The following is a 17567-nucleotide window of genomic DNA, read 5'->3' on the forward strand; positions in this document are numbered from 1 at the left end:
GTGATTCTTAGGCTGGCACCAGCCTTCCGTCTTTACCTAACCTCGGCATCAAGAAAAAGGAGCTAAAAGTGACAGTTGTCCCTAACTGGGTAACGTCCACTGGCTAGCCATTGTCGCATCTCCAAGGTTGGTGTTCCTATAATCACTGTGCGAAGCGAATCATGAAGAGAATTGGCCAGAGTCACGCAAACAGGAAAGGGCTGGAGCCAGGGAGTGACACTGTGCATGCCCACCTCCTAAAACCACAGGGGTCCTTCCATGCCCAGCTGCCTCCCGCAGGGCACATAGCAAGGGTGCTGTCCTCACACGGGGTTCTGTGTTGGCTTCTGTTCACTGGAGGATCTCAGTGGGATGTGCCACTCTGCGGGGCAGGAGCCAGGTCTGTAGCCCCCGGGGGTGCTGTCACTTAGCACGGTGCCTGTCTCGGGTAAAGTCCTGGCTCTGACAGTCATTGCCATTCTTGCCATTGTTGTAATGGCAGAGTGGCATCTCCCACCCAACCTGAGAAGGTGTGACTGGAACACGCTCCATGATCACGGGACAGAGGCTGACCACACCAGATATCCCAGCATTCCGGGCCCTGCCCCCTGCCGTGTCTTCCCTTCGGGGGTCTGTCGAGTACCTTTGAAGAAGTAGGCGGTGCCCCTCTCGGCCACTTCATAAGCTGCGTCCACGTTGGACATAAGCTGGGGGAAGGAGCTGGTAATGGTGCTGGGCCGGATCCCTGCCATCATGTGCACCTGACGACGCCAGAAAATCCTGTTGGCCAGTGGACAAGACATCAAGTTGAGGTTGATCTTAAATGGGACTCGGACTGAAACGTACTGCCAGCCACACATCAGAGGCCATTTCTAAATGCCTCTCACCCTTGCCTTGTTTGCAAAGAGAACATCCGTTTTTTGACCTTGGTAAATAGCTCTTCTCCCTTTTTGTTCTTTTTTGTTCCCTTTTGTTCTTTTAGCATCTCTGCAATCCCCTTTTACTGGTGATTTTACACATTTAAGCTGTGCACCTTCCGTTGGAACTATCTCTTGGTACACATGTCCCTTTCCTACTCTGATCTTTTAAAAATGAAGATCTCACAAAAAGAAAATTCAATCCAGGTTAACATTATGAATATTACAAACGAACCAAAACTTTGTGGTTAGGAGATGCGAATTATTCCTGCCAGAACCATTAACCAGCAAGAACATTAACCGTGATCAATTATACTGCTGATATACTTAGCTATTCAAAGTGTTCATATCCTTGAAGCTGATGGCTTGTTAACAGAAAATCTGGCACGCACAAATTAATGCGAGGTTTAACAACTCTTCCAATATTGTTTCCATAAAACCATGGTAGTACCACAAGGGCATTGGGCTGAAACTGTCAATATAAATGTGGTCCATTTTGAATTTTGGAGGTGAAAGTCATTTTTACAAAATATGAAGAGCTTACTTGACTCTGTAGAAACTAGAATCTATACATAAAATTATTTACCGAGAGTGAAACTGTGATAAAGTTTTGACATTTAATTTTCTGGGTAGTTAGGGTAGGAACTCCTCAATCTTACGTTGGGTTTTCGTGTTCAGTTAATTTAACAGATACAGCGAGCGCCTATTGGCAGGGACTGTGGCAGATACCAATGATGAAGCACTGAACAGACCCAGGCCTAGCCCCCAAGGAGCTACAGTTCTCCAGACGGGTATGTAACTAGGCAAGTATAATTCAGACAGGTAGGTGATTAGGCGGTTATGACCATAATTACAACCGGGTAGTTGTGCTGCAGAGTCAAGTTCAGGACGCCCTGGGAGCACAGCGCGTGCCCCACAGGACGGAAGTTCCGTCGCATTCAGCGTTGTGGTGAAAGTGTCCCAGGGGAGGTGGTGTAAGCTGATGTTGAAATTTAAAAGAGCTTTATTACAAGAGACATGTGTTCATGTTTCCTAAGTAGCATCATGATGCAGAAGGAAAAGCACATCGTGTTTTAGAAGACATGGGCTTGGGTTCTAACTCTGACAGGCATCTCTAAGCTCAGTCCTATCATCTCTTAGATACAACTACTGATACCTGGCCTGTCCCATGAGGTCATTACGAGGGTAACGAGATAGTGATTGGAAAGTGTATTACCAACTGTAAAGTGCCAAACAGCTAGATACTGTGCATCCTAAAAATTATTATGTGCCTAGTTGCTACCCACCCACCAATTGGGCACCCCAGGGTGGCAGGCATCCACGTAGGCCCCCCCCGCCCCCCGCCATCCACGCCCTTCACATCACAGTCTTACCTAGAACATGTATTAACAGATGAAACACCAAGACCCAGGAAGGCTGGTGGGCCCAGAGGTCATCTGGTGGTTAGCGGCAGACAGAGCTGTCTTGATTTTCATCTCACACTGATCTCCTCCACATGATCACTCCCAGCCCCAGATCTCAGGTTTCCTCTGTTCATAACCTGGTGCCTCGTCCAATCAGAGCTATCCTTGTCTGAAGGCAAGAGGGACCCCCTTCCCTTCTCTCTCTCCACCACCAGGACAGGAGGGCAGGTTTGGGAACCCAGAAGATTTGGGTAATGAAAACAAAAAGGTCAAGTTCATAGTCTGTCGTCTGACTTTTGTTAATAAAAACCTGATGAGAAATCCAAAAAATCAAGTGTTTTTCACTTAATTCAATATGTAGTTCTGAAATGCTGACTGTTCATGTCACGGTGCTAGATGCTGACCGAGGCACCGAGCGAGCATGCGCTGCAGGGATGAGAATGCTGGGGAAGAGGAGGTGAGGAGAGCAGGCAGAGAGGAGCAGACATATCCTCTGGGGATGAGTCACCACCTGCATCGGGTCTCTGACAAGGCTCAGACAAATTCCTACCTCTTTCTCCTTGGGCACTATAAAGCTGGGAAATATTTCCATTAATTTTCATTTAAAAGTCAACAGGTGACTTTCGGCAAACTTAAGCCTCCTTCTCAGGTGCAGTAGGGACACAGATGTCCCGAACGACTCAGGAGGAGAGGGAGGAAAATGTAGTGATCAGGAGAAAACGTACTGTCAGAACTTATCACACGTGGTAGAATCTAAAATTCCTTTGTAAAAACACCTTGACTTCAGATACTGCAGGTATTGTGAGGACCAGATCGAAGGAAAGTCGGCATTCTAAACCAAGAACGATCTTGCGCCCCCAGAGACATTTGGCAATGCTTGGGGACAAGTTTGCTTGTTGTACCTGGGGATGGTCAGTACTATTGGGTGTAATGGGTGGAGACCACGGATGCCACTAAACATCCAACCATCCATGAACAGCCCAGCCAACCAAGAGCTACCTGGTCAAACATCAGTAGTGCCCAAGTTACGAAATCCTGGTTGAAACACTGTCACAACGTATTGTAATGCGTAAACTGGACACATAAGGTAGAAATAAATACTATCCATCACTTACGTAAAACAGCGCGAGTCCCAGAATAATCTGTAATCATGAACATTTTCAGGACGCTAATGGTGGGTAGTGAAGCAACAGAACCCATACTCAGAGGATCCACAAAGTTGGAGCTATTGATGACAATAATAAATGAATGAAAATTGACAACGCTCTCCCACCGAGTACAGCAAATAATCTCCGGATTCATCTGTCAATGGGTTTAAAATCTAAGCAAAAAGAAAGACAATCCACGTACTTCTTGGACAAGGCCAGCTGGAGGATGTATTGTAACTGGCAGTGGAAATAGGTAAACACCCTATCGATAGTCTGTAATCTGATCTTTGATAAGAGGGGCAGGACAATGGGACTTACTGACAGGATAGATCTGCTGATCATACATTTAGCTGCACTGTTTATCTCTTGGTTCCCTGGAGCCAGTGCCGTGCCTGGCACGTGGTCAGGGCTCAGTAAATATTTGCTGACTTCATAAATCGGTGCCAGGGATGGAGAGGCGCTAAAGAGATCACCAACTTTCATAGTCTCTGAAATTTTTATTCCCTTTTCCTAAAGAACAGCAGCTAATTCACCAAGTCTGAGATTCGTTTACCCACAACCTTCACCTGGCGTTCACCTGGGGCCGGGTCATGGCTTATCCATCTTTCTAGCCCCCGAACACCAGGGCACTTGCTCCACATTTGCTGAACTTTTGTTCTTTCTTGGTTGTACCAATCGTCTTCACTCCCCACTAGTGTGGGCTGAGCCTGTCCGTCTCTCTGTCTCTCACCTCTCATCTCAGGAGAGGCCTCCACCTCCTCACTGTCCGACTGTCAGAGTAACTCAGCATGAGCCGAATGGGGACCTTTACTTTTCCTTGACTTCGACCCTCTGTCCTCCTTGACCCTTCTTCTCTCTAATCCTGCTCCCTAGTTTCAGGGGGAAGAAGGATCTTTCTTCTATGTTTTTGATGCTTTTGGTCTAATTTCTGCTTACGTCCCATGGAGATGGGGCTGTGTGGCCTTGTGACAGGAGCAAGGGAGCTTGGGGAGATGTGTGACCTCATGTGTGTCACTCAATTTTTTGAGACTCAATTTCCTGTCAAATAAAAGTGAGATATCATGCTATCTGTGCCGATACTTCAGAGGATCGATTGAGATAATGCACAGAGAAGTGTTTTAGAAGCTCTCGACTACTCTTACAATAATTTGTAGATACCGTAGGAAGACATGTTTCCACCCTGCAAACGTACTGATTGGTGATAGGTAACCTTGAAGTTAGTAGAGCTAAGTTTCTTTCTAAATCTGTCTCGCCGTTGTGAAATTTTTGTCATTGGAAGCTCTGAAGTCCAAACTATCACATCATTGGCTGACAGGCCACTCATTTTGGGGGTTCCACTAACCAGATAGACGCCAAGAAATAAAACAGTCGTCGCTCATCTCCTGGAGCCCAAGGAAGACACAGCTTATAAAATTGAAGACCCGTATGTAGACAGTGCTTAAAAACGGCCAGAGCAGAGCGTGGGGTCCTTAGCTTGTTTATACCCCTCTGAGGAGCCTGGGCGTCCATATTTATCAGCCAGAACCTGTGAAGCTGTCAAGGCTCATCCTCAGCCAGGAGGGTATTCGGAAGGGACAAGGAATCCGGGCTCCTACTCTACCTTCCGCCCCTTTGTTGGAATTCTTGAATACACAATGGAGAATCAGTCCAAGTAAATACACTGCCTCCCGCTCCCTTTCCATGATGCAATCTCACACCCAGAAAAAACACATTGCCAGGGAGCCTTCAGGTGTGCAGGCTGGGCTCAAAGCCACGGAGTCCTGGGGGATGCCAGACATAGAAAGTTCTAGTTTATTGTCCCTCCTTCCCCAGGAGCTTCGCACTTACGTTTCTCCACTGGCTCCTTGTCATGCCTTCTACCATGTCTGGTTATTTTCCCACATTGGACCCTGCTGCCTGACCCAGCCATTAATTTACCTCTCTCTGCTACCAACAAGACTCTCAGGTGAACGACCCGTATCTACCGTTTCCACATGCCCCCCAACTTTTGTTCTTTTGCTCCCCAGGACCTGGATTCCTTCCTCACTCCTCCGCTGAAATGACACCCCTCATCCTGGCCAGCCTATCTCTTTTCTTCAGTCCTCAGTCTGATGGGCTCAGCATCCTTTTCCACCATTGATCACGTTTGGTGGGGGGCCAGGGGGGCGGGGAATCCTCTTTTCCTTCATTTATTTGAGGTTCCATGAAGGGTTTCTGTCTCTGATGTCCAGTAGGTTTAAAATTCCAGCTGGGGAAAAGAACACTGTGCATACATGAGTAAGCATCTGGAAAATGCTTAGCACAGCGCAGTGTAGGTGATCATGGAACATCAGATGTTATTATTAGGGTTCATTTTCAGATCCTCCGCTGCCTCGTCCACATGGGAGGACCCACGGGGCCACTGTGAGTGCTCCCCTGAGCACCAGCTTCTGTAAAACTAGATCACCATCACCATCACTGTGGACATCTAACACCGAGTGTTTCTCACAGATTGTGGTTTTCCTGTCTGCTGTCTTTGACTCTTCTCTTCCACTATCTCCTCACTGAATGAGCCAGGTCATGCAGGCGACTCCCTTCAGGATGCCCCTTCATACATCCTCTGCATTTCCTTGCGTAGCCTGATGGGAATGTTTTCCTCTGCGTGATGATCTAAGATGCGTAACATTGTTCAGGATGCAGCCATTAGTGAGGGACGGATATCCTTAATAAAGAATTGTGTTTTGAGAATAAAACAGAATGCAGACAAGCCCCTCAAACATTTTCCACATACCTCCATGGTCTAAGGACTTTCTTCTCCTTGTGGTAGATGAAGGCCCTCACGCCCTTTCCCTGCACACTCCAGCGCATTTGGGTCAGAAGGCTAGACGGCATTCACGTCGAGTGCTTCCCTTGGGAGGTCCCCTGCATGGCCAGTTTTCTGTGTGAGGGACAAGATGGACTCTGGACCAGGAGTGAGAAGACCCGGCTGGCAGGAGGGTCTTCTGGGCTGCCAGACAGATGGGGCCCACCTTTCTCACCTCCAACACGAAGGATGTGGACACAGTCAAGCCTCAGGCTTATTCCATAAGCAAAATGCTATTCCTCTTGTGAGGTCTATTGCCGGCTGGGATAGTCTTGGTTTTATCGGTAACATTAAATTGGATAAAACCTGCAACAGTCTGAGAGACACAACTACAATTTTGGCCCCTTCTCTTCCCTAATTGCCTGAGGAGATGTGGGAAAGCCTTAATATTCTGCCGTCCACCATAAAGAATAAACGTGTGTGAATTAAACATGGGCATACACTTGTATGTAAGTCGTATGTATTTATGACGTTCACCTTAGTATAGTCGAAGCCCAGTCTCTTCAAACAGAACGCTGGAATGTTCCAATGGACCTGTAGACACCGCGAGAGTGTGCAACCGTCTCACGGTGACCGTGAAAAGCTCTGCATTGCACACTGTGTGGTTATGACGTCCACGGTTTGAATTGTCTCCTCCATGGATTATTGGGGAACCCTGGGCTGGGGGAGAACAATGGCCTGCCGTGCCTTGAAAGAATTCTCTGTTCTTTGTCCAAGCTTAGCAAGCACTTAGGGACTTTAGGTGACAACCAGGAGGGGATCAGAGCTGCAGCCATGGGATTCGAGCTCCAGATGGCACCTAGGGAGGCAGGGAGTCAGCGGTGGGGGTGAGGGCTCTGGCTGCTCACAAGGTGGCCGGTCCCCAGCTCTGTGCTCTTGTGGCTTTTCAGAGTCTTGTGAAAAGGGAACCATCATTCATACCTCACTGGCCATCGTAAGGACCTGATAACAGAGTGCTCATCACTGTAAGTGCCGCGCTCATGGGGGTCCCTGTGATGTCCTGTGATGTCCGAGCGACCCGTCCCAAAGAGGAGGAGGAGAGGTTCAGGGCCCCCAGACAGCTTGGAAAGGGACCACTCCTACTCCCTGCCTCGGGTACTTCCTCAACCTTTGGGCTTGCTGGCCCCACCCCCCAACACGAGGGGGGTGATGACTGAGCATTCCTGTCCCTTGACCCACCCATTTCTCAGTGTCTCCTGCACCCAGGCCTCCCTTCGCATTCTGTTACCACTCCCAGGATTTATGACGACACCCTATCAAATAGTTGTTAGCAATTGCTAAACATCATGGTTTGATCAATTGAGGGTTTTGAAACACGTTTTTGCTTTTTTAAAGAAAACACTTACAATTGTACCTAAGGGCGTAATGTCTTTGACTTCGGTGAGACTCTACAACCAGCATCTCATCTCTTCCTCGGGGGGGGGGGGGGGGGGGGGGGGGGAGGGGGGGGGGCCAGGGCCACCTGCCCTTGTCTGACCCCACCAGCACAGCCCCGCCCCTCCCCACACCCAGGCCCCTCCCGCCACACGCCTGGCCCTCCTGGCTCAAAGCCCACCAATTCTGTTTGCTTTACTTTTTGGTAATAATAAAAAGTCTATAATCAATAAGTATCGATAAAAATCATTAAAAGCTAATAATAATAATAAGAAGCCTTCAAGTTGTTCCTAAGCCTTAATCCACGACACAGATTTTCAGATTCCCCTTCCGAAATATATCATCTGTCATTACTGACTGCCCGTGGTGTTGGTGCTCTTTCTGATCGAGGTTACCTGATCAGTAAGAGACACTGCCAGAATCTACACCAAGTCCACCAGTCACTAAAACTTGGGCTCTGCTCCAATCTGCCCCTGACGCCCACCCACTGTGGAAGACTGAGTTCAAGCGGTTGCTAATTTTTAAAAGTGAGAAAGAATTGAGATGTTTCTAAGTATGGGATTGGTTAAATACATGATGATGTATCTCTTCACTGGAGTAATGTTTGTATATATATAAAAAAGATGACAAAACTCAGTGGCATGGAAAAATGAGATACTGTTGAGTACAAAAGGTTTATAGATTAGATCATCTAATAAAATCCCATCTTTGTGGACATCCCTGATTCCCTCCCATTTTTAGTATCTCTCTCTCTCTCTATCTGGAAAAAAATCTGGAAGGATATACAACATGTTTAAAAATGTGATTACTCTGTTATGGGCTGAATGTGTCCCGCTCCCTACCCCCAAACTGACTTATTGAAGCATAGCCCCCAGTGTGATGGTGCGGTGATAACCACCCAACGGGACACGTCGGGGGTGACCGGGTTAGACGAGCCCCTGAGGGTGGAGCCCTAGTCTGACGTGACTGTACCCTTATAAAACTAGACCCCAGAGAGCTTGCTGTCTCTCCTAACGTGCACGGAGAGGTTGTGTGAGCACGGACGATGATGGCAGTGTTTGTGAATGTCTTTCTCCCTTATGGAATCTAGGTGTGCAAAGGCAGGGCGAGTACTTATCTTTCTTCATACCTCCAGCCACTACAGTGGTGCCTGGGCCCCCATAAGGGCTCCATGAACACTTTTTCAGTGAAGAAAAGGAATAAAAACGTATTCAGACATGCTTATGCCTCAGCTACCTCGGCCTGTTCCGCTGTGAATGGATTCTGTCCCCGGTAAAGCGGGGAGCGGGGTGAGCGTTGGTGGGTCTCTCTTTCCCTCCAAGAAAAGAAGCGACCACAGTAATCAGCGTCACGGACACAAGTCCCCCAGCTCCCTGCGAGGCCAGAGCCCCAAGACAAAAGGGACCACCTAACGTAAACTTAGGAAATTTCCAGCAAATTTGTATATTTCACCTTAGTCATGATCGGATTCCACTAAACGTACTTTGTTCGACTGCAACTGGTGAGTCCAGTTTGGCCCCCACCCCTGGCCTCCCTCAGTCACGAAAGACCTACTGCGGTCTCAGCTTTACTTTGTTCGAACGGGTGTCTCTTTATTAATTCGCTTCTACCCAACGGCAGAAAACGATACAGCTCTTCAAACATGAGCACTCGGTCTAGCTGCTATCACCACGCTGTTTACGGCAATCGGGGCTTTCACCCAAAATGACATTAGAAATGACACCCCAAATTACCTCAAGCCGGTTAGGCTTAATCATGGTCATTATTGATATTAACCATCAGACACAGCCTTCACAGATGTTCCTTCACATCTGCACACATGCATTTTTCAACTGCATGTTATTCATATGCTGTGGGTCTATTATTGATCAGTTAAACAACGAACAAGGATGTCCAAAAAGTAGGTGGCTTGAAGCTTGACCCCTTTCTACAACCTCCTTGTTATTTGAAGACCAACCCCACAGGTATGCCTTTCCTTACAGACTTCTCGGCCACAGAAGAATGATCAAAACCACTAATACATCCGTGATTTTGTGATTTATAATAGCAAGTATGTATTTGGTCTCCCTCCTGGTTCCTGGCACGGAGCTGCTTTGGAATTTCCGGTGAGGAGAGCAATGAAGGTGTCTTTTGTTATGTTAACGAGGTGACTTTTGGACCGCACCTCTGGCTGGGGGCTAGTTGCCTGAGGAAATGGCCAGGCAATTAGAGGATTAGAGCTTTCAATCCCAACACCCACCTCACCCCCATCTTGGGGTGGGGGGAGGGATGGGCCTTGGATCTGTGGCCAATGGCTAGCGATTTAATCAGTCATGCCTCTGTGATTAAAGCCTCCATAAAACCCCCAAAGGAGGGGGTTTTGGGGATTTTCTGGGCTGCTGAACATGTAGATGTGCAGCTGTGGGGAGAGTGGTGCATCCAGGGAGGGCAGGGAAGGTCTGCACTCTTTCCCCATACACTGGTCTCGGCACCTCTCCCTCCGGCCGTTCCTGAGTTCTATCCTTTTATAATAAACTTAGTCTAGTAGAGTAAAGCTGCTCTAGTACGGCAGCCACACTCAAGGAGGGTCACAGGAACCCGTGATTCACAGCCGGTGGGGCAGAAGTGGCATCTGAAGTGGACAGAGCCCTCAACCTGTGGACTCATCCGATGTTATTTCCAGGTACATGGTGTCAGAATGGAGTTGAATTGTAGGACACACAGCTGGTGTCAGAGAATTGCTGGGTGGTGGGGAAACCCCCCCCGCATCAGAACCGGTGACCAGAATTGTCATCTCCTATGTGAACGCCACCAACGCCTACTGGAATGGACAGTCCTTGGCAGAACCGCCCCAGCTTTCATTCTGGCACTTGAATATGACCTTGTAACACAAAATGGGAAACTTAATTCTCCTTCACCCTGCATACGTTTGCCAACTTCCTTGCGGTTTTTTCCCGAGGATAACCACTGCCTCTCACCATTCATCACTCTTTCAACCAACAGAAAACTCACAACGATATTATTAGATGTACTTTAAGTAGAAAAAATATTACCACCAACCATTTCCTGTCTTCTAGTAAAACTTCTACATGAGTTTCAAACCCAACAGCTTTGAATTTTTGAGTATCATTGTTTTCAAATTTTATTTCCTCTTTCCTTATTATACAAATCTTAAACTTACTCTATTTAAGTTCCCTGAGTGATGTCCATGCCAATAAAAACACTAATAAATAAAGACCAACCAGAACCCCCACTATCACCTCCCACAGCTGTAAAGGCAGCGATCCCTACAGCGTCCACACTAACAATCCCAGCTTCTCCAGCATCACAAATTATGTCATAAATTACTCCTACGCCATCGCATTTAAATACCAGCTCGGCCTCACCACCTTTACAACTCACAGAACTGCAAACGCTTCTGCTAATAAGTCCAAACGGAACAGTCCTAAGGCAACAGTACTAGAAACTCAAACCTCAGGGTGTTCTTCAGGAGCAACAGCTGTGGTGTAGCTAAAATCCATCAATATTCCTGCCTTCTCTACACTGTCTGACCTCTAGCTGACAGTGGAAAAGTCAAGGGGCACCGAGAAAGAGGGTTTTCACAAGAGGGCCGTCTTTGCAGTTTTCCCACCCGTCTACCCATCCCTCTGATCATCCTTCCATCCACCCACCCACCCACCTGTCTGTCCATCCACTTGTCTGTCCACCTGGCTATCTATCCACCCCCATTACTGAATATTTTTTGAGCATATCCTATGCGCTCTCAGACAGAAGAGACATCAGATCAATCTGGGCTAGTGCTCTAATTCAGACGCTTAGTGAAACTGTTAGCTCAGAAAAGTGCCTCGTTCTCTTTGAGTTTCTTTCTTCATCTGTAAATTGGGGCTTCTAATCTCTACTTCGCCACGAAGAGGGTCAGAAGTACCTTACGTATACGGAAAACTCTGCGCCCAGCACCAAGAGCATGGTGGGTGCTGCACAAATGGTGCTTTGGCAGCTCTCGATCTCCCCGGAGACCCCCGCCTCCCACCCTACCGCCACACAGGACGGCATCTCTGCACGGTCCTCCCTTGTGGCGGCAACGAGCACTTCTAGAGTGACTGACGCGTGGAGCTGAGGCCTGGGAGGACTTGGTGGCACGTCTGGGGCTTACCGGTCCCTGAAGAACAGGAGCTCCTTCCCAAGCATCGTCACGGCATCAAAGGACGAGCTGGAGTCACAGGGGTCGGGGGTGGATGGACTTTGAGGTGGGGCGTGCGGCACGGTGGGCTTTCCCGGGAATGTTTTCCGGGGTCCTAGGATTCAAAGTGAGTTGGTCAGCACGGTACCAGGAATCTAGAGTCTGTCCACTCGCACTCCAGAGACGCTCTTTGTCGGTACAGGACGAGGTGAGGAGGTGCGTGGCTGCTGGTGGCGGGCAGACCCGGGTTTGAATCCTGGCTGTGCTAGTTGCTGAGTTGTGTGAAAATCGTGCCTATCACTTAACCCCTCCACGCCTCTGTTCTTTCGTTAGTGAAACGAGAGGGAGCAGAGGGTTTTGTGAGAAGGAATATCTGTAAAGCACCTGACACATTGGCGCGTAGTAAGTGTTAGAGAGATCGCAGCTGCAGGAGTCCCAGATTAGAGGTGTCTTTTAAAAGTTGCCACTGATTCTTTCTTTTTTTTTTAATTAATTAATTTATTTATTTATTTTTAATGTTTATTTATTTTTGAGATAGAGAGAGACAGAGCATGAATGGGGGAGGGTCACAGAGAGGGAGACACAGAATCTGAAATAGGCTCCAGGTTCTGAGCTGTCAGCACAGAGCCCGACGTGGGGCTCAAACTCACGGACCGCGAGATCATGACCTGAGCCAAAGTCGGCCGCTTAACCGACTGAGCCACCCAGGCACCCCACTTTTTTTTTTTAAATTAAGTTTATTTATTTGGAGAAAGAGAGAGCAAGCGGGGGAGGGGCAGAGAGAGAGAGAGAGGGAGAGAGAGAGAATCCCATGCAGGCTCTGCACTATCAGAGTGGAGCCCGACATGGAGCTTGAATTCACGAACCGTGAGATCATGACCTGAGCCGAAATCAAGAGTTGAATTCTTAACTGACTGAGCCCCCCAAGCGCCCCTGATTATTTCTTTGTAATTAAATTCTTTGTTCTAAGAGACGTGGTCATTTTCTTGTGTGTTTTCAGGTCGTGCACATCTGCTTCTGGGCATCTTGCTGTGCATAAGCCTTTGGCAGGCACCCAGGAAAGACCGAATTCCAGTGCCAACACACTACACTGAGGTGGGCACTACTTAAAGGCAGCTTCTGGTGGATCCTGCTCCTTGGGAGGCCTGCTGGTGAGTTTTCACTCCTCCTCTGTGCTCCCGAGGGCTGTCTGCTATCTACAGGAAATGAGCAGGGGCTGCCTGGGCCACTCACTGGCCCTGGCAGGTGCCTGCTCCTGATCGAGCCCCGTGGTCAACAGAGGTGAGGGTCAGAGACAGAGGACCCATGAGAGAAAGAGATGGGTAAGATCTAGGGTGTAGGGTCAGCGATGGGGTGAAGATCGGGGCTGGGTGAGGCTTTGGGAAACTATTAGAAACTGGAAGGTGGTCAGGTCAGAAATGTGCTAGTGAACAGGTACTGTGAGCCAAGCACCCTGGGAGGGGTGGGAGATGACAGGTAGTCAGGGCTGGGTGATGTGTATGCGCCAAGAGAGATAAAACCATGCTTTTATATTTTGTTCACCGGTGCAGGACTGGCCATGTCCAAATACATGCCTCAGCCCCTGGCCCAGGGACCACGGCCATCAGAATGGTGGTGACCTTCCAGTACGGAAGGATCTGTAGAGGGCAGGCAAATCGTTGGGCTCAGTGGCCCAGGGGGGTCGCTTCACATTGGAGGCCTGCACTCGGTGCTCTGCAGCCAAGTTTGTACAGTGGAGACGTTCACGCTATTAGTTCCTATCTCTCCCGGGAGGAGCAGCGGGCAGAGCGGACTGAGCACTTCTTTGGAGAAGATCGGTCTCCCAAGAGTCAGATGCCATCTGACTGCGAAAGAGTGTGCTCCTGCCTGAACTGCCGGGTGGCTTGGCCAACACCTTGTAAGAGGGATCTGGGCTCTCCGGGCCCTTTTCTAGGCTGGGAGGATGCAGACAGGCTTTGGCAATTTACGGCGGAGTAACCACCCTCCGGGTTTAGGGGACAGTCAGTGGCCCAGAGTTTTCTGGGATAAAACATGAAAGCAAAAGTGTCAAGGTCTAAGACTTCCAAGATTCCTTCTCAGGGCCTTGTGGATCTTTCTCTTAAGGAAGACTAGGTCTAGAGTTTTTAATAATTCCTTATTACCTTTCAAAGAATGGTAAGCCATGGGATAATTTTGATTATCTCGGGGTACCTACTGTCTTGAGCCTCCACTTTCTCAGCTGTCCAGTGAGGAAAACACTTAACACTCTAAGCAGGCTGGTCATGAGGATGGGGTGATAGGAGGAGCGACGTGAGCCTGTGGGTTATCTACGCCACTAGGAATGCAGTCGTCATCCTCCCTGACATTTTTAGGAAGATCAGAACAATTATCTGCAGATGGGTCAGAACCATATATAGGAAACTGTAAAATATACCCATCCTCTCCCAATATCTAAATTCTGACCCTCACCCTCGCAAAACCTCCCCCGCCAAAAGACAATTGATTATATTTTCTATGGCTGTTGAGGGACCAAGTGCCCTGGAGGAAAGGTGTAGAATTTAATTACACATCTTAGAAAAGAAAGCCATGTTCTTATCTGGTAGATAAGCTCCTCATAAAAGGCCACAGTGGGGGCTGTGGTCCCCCGCTTGATCTTTACCCCTGCAGGTAACTCCTGGCAAAGTACACTTTCTCTAAGTTGGAGGCTGAAAGCCTGTGACTCTCAGGGTTAGTAGAGAAGTGGAGTGACTGTACCATACAGTGCCTGGATCCCTTTCACATCGTCCTTGGGCAGGTGGAATCCGTAGGGGTGCTGGTACTTATAGGTTGGGTACATCAGTGCCGATGGGTCTGTGGAATGCGCCAGGCCCAGTGCGTGGCCAAATTCGTGAGCAGCTACGGTGAATAAGTTGAAACCTACACAGTGCGAGACAGAAAAATACAGCATCAATGTGGGGATTTATTGTTAGGGCCTTCTGTCTTTACAGGAGAATTTATACCCAAATCCTAGTAGGAAACCATTTGCCTTTCATAACCAGGTTATTCTAGTGCTGAGCTTTGCTGACGTTACCTATGTTTCCCCCTCAGCTGGACGGGGCTTCGGACTGGGAAAGGATGGAAATGTGATTCGGTCCATTTGGCTCCTTGTCAGCGACACTCAGTCGATGGGTGGAGAAGGGCCCAGTTAGAGCTCATGGCGACAATGAGATCTAGATTTGGCCACGACTTTGGGGTAAGTTCCCTGCTGTGACAGCCTCCACCCCTTGTCATCCACACACACTTCCCGAGGAAGACTTCCAATGACAGGCATCACATTCTGGAACCTTTCCACCCATCCCCAGCACACTTGTTAGGAGAGTACGACCCTCAGGTCCTTTCTGAGCACAGCCTGCTTGCCAGCACGAGTGAGAGACTGTAAGTGCTGTGCAGAGTGCTGTGGAGGGAGGGTTGTGTGTCCTCGACACCCCTCGCTTTGAGCAGGGCTCGGGAGAGTCTACGGCACACTTGGGGGTGGGGCGTTCCCCTTATGGTGTTCCCTTGTGGATTTTTGGCTTACTTGTTTTTCCTAGCCAGCCCCCCTACTTTAAGGGTGGCCTGGGACGTTGACCTCAAGGTTTCATGGTGGAGGCCCAGAAGAAGGTACAATAGTTTCCAGGTTATGGTCAATTGTGCATATATACCATTCATTCCCATAGTCCACTTCTCGGCATTGTCGAAATGTGTGTCCCCTCCCAGACCTTCTCCAGGTGCAAATGCATGGGCTAGGGTCCCTCGAGGCCCATCGAACGGATAGGAGTCCCCGTGGTCTAGACAGTTGGGGAGAGAGGTCAACAGAAGTTAGTCTTGCGGACGATTTTCGAAGCATATTTCACATTACAGGGAACAGACAATACTGTTTTTACAGATTTTTTTAAGTTTATTTATTTATTTAGAGAGAGACAGAACATGAGCAGGGGAGGGGCAGAGAGAGAGGGAGACAGAGAATCCAAAGCAGGCTCCATGCTCTGAACTGTCAGCACAGAGCCTGATGTGGGGCTCAAACTCACGAGCCGTGACATCATGACCTGAGCCGAAGTCAGATACTTAACCAACTGAGGTGCCCAGGCGCCCCTCACTGACAGTTTTTAATTTAAAAAGGAGGAAGAACAAAATGAGGCAATGTTGTAAAGCTACGTTCATGGGTTTTGAGGATTTTAGCGGGAATATCTTGTTTTGTTAAAATCCAACAAAACAAAGCTCTGGTGTGCGGTTCGAGGGGCTCAGCACAGTGCGGGGACCTCAGACTGTGAGCTCCGAGGACCCTGTTACATGGCAGCACGGCCCCCACCCAGCCTGTGTTTCACGGGAAAGAGCGCAGGCTTGCACGATCAAGAGAGAAGCGGTCTCCAAAGGCGGCCTGAGCCACGTGGCCACGGTGGCCCTGCTGTCCAGGAGGAATGGGAGCCACCGCGCACCCGGCCACACCCAGGGCCACCTTGGAGGGCTCACACCGGGGCCTGCTGACCTCCTCTCTCCTGGCTTCTGGGCGCGCCCACCCCAGGACAGCAGGTTAAACTTCAGATGGAGACTTGAAGTCTCAGGGGCCCTTAGAAAGGGCAGGACACTTGGTCCCCCTGCTGCTTGGAAGCCAACAAAGGGAAGGAATTTCGCGGCCTTTCCTTAATCTGCCCACTAGACACGCGGCTCTGGACAGGGCTCCCCGTGCAAGGTTATGCGTCCACTCCTTACTGGGGTGAGCAGGGTGGAGGCCTGGGGACCCCATAACGTGTGGACGGGGCAGCAGCAAACCCCCTCCCCCACAATGCCCGACCATTGCTGCAGGGAAGAAGCGGTCAGGGTCACGGGGCGTGTGTGTCCTTCAGTGAGGATTCAAGGTGCAGATTCCTGGTGTGTAGCAGACACCGTCAGGGTGTGGGGTGAGGTCAGGTGGCCCCCCCAGGCCAACAGGGAAGCCAGATGGGACAGACTTTGTCTCTGATGCGGCCACAGCACAGCGGAAGCCGGTTGGGCCGAGTTTGCCGAACGGTCCAGGCCAGGATGACGAGCCCTCGCCGGGACCCCCTGGTTCTAGTCTCTGCCTGATGGCCGTCATCACTCTGCCATGACCTCGGCCTCCGCCCATCTCACCCTGTGCAAGAGAGGACGGTGCCCACCCTTGCACTGAGGGTTGTAGGAGGAAACAGCTGGCTTCGCAGGCAGAGCCCAGGGACCCCCACGGTACCTCCGCTTTCAAAAGATATCATGATGTCCGCTTCTCCTGAAGTCACCCTGACGAAGGTTAGGGGGACAGCGCTGCCCCAGGCCTGCAAGGCCATCTCCACTGCCTTGTCCACGTCAGCGGCCGCCATGGATGGTGTGTACTTGGATATCCTGTGAAGACACAAGGAACGGGCCTTCCTTTCAGTAGACGCTCCTGGTGAAGAAGGGCGACCATTATGTTGAGGTCGAGGTGGGGCTGAGGATCGAGAGGCCGAACACGAATCTACAATTTGGGAATTTTTCTCCCAAACAATTCTTACTTTGCTTCCACCTTTGTTACATTACTAGGACGGGTGGACAATTAGGAAAAGTTGAAGGGGGATGAGGGTTGAGATCCTGTGGTGCTGAGACAGGCTGGCTTTCACTGTGATCACATCACCCTTGATTTTAAAGATCAGAACCCGGTGCAATTTCACAGGGAGTCAGAAGCCCATTTTCCCCTAAAATGGTTTTAGTTGAGCAGGGCTTTTTTCCCCCAACTGGACTGAACATTTTCAATAGTAACAAGTAAAAACATGGAGCAAATTC

At 49.4% G+C, this 17567-nt stretch overlaps 1 protein-coding gene across 1 annotated transcript in view; it reads right to left on the minus strand.

Moving 5' to 3' along the window:
* The window catches only part of MMP20 (matrix metallopeptidase 20), a 50779-nt gene that overhangs the window by 21613 nt on the left and 11599 nt on the right, over nt 1-17567 (minus strand). The window contains exons 3-7 of the mRNA XM_042905661.1: nt 17002-17150; nt 15461-15586; nt 14535-14696; nt 11775-11916; nt 623-759 (exon numbers count right to left, since the gene is read on the minus strand). Coding sequence (XP_042761595.1) covers nt 623-759; nt 11775-11916; nt 14535-14696; nt 15461-15586; nt 17002-17150 — 716 coding nt within the window. The remainder of the gene's footprint in view (nt 1-622; nt 760-11774; nt 11917-14534; nt 14697-15460; nt 15587-17001; nt 17151-17567) is intronic.

The sequence above is a fragment of the Panthera leo genome, chromosome D1, assembly GCF_018350215.1.
Source record: "Panthera leo isolate Ple1 chromosome D1, P.leo_Ple1_pat1.1, whole genome shotgun sequence".
Lineage (NCBI taxonomy): Eukaryota > Metazoa > Chordata > Mammalia > Carnivora > Felidae > Panthera > Panthera leo.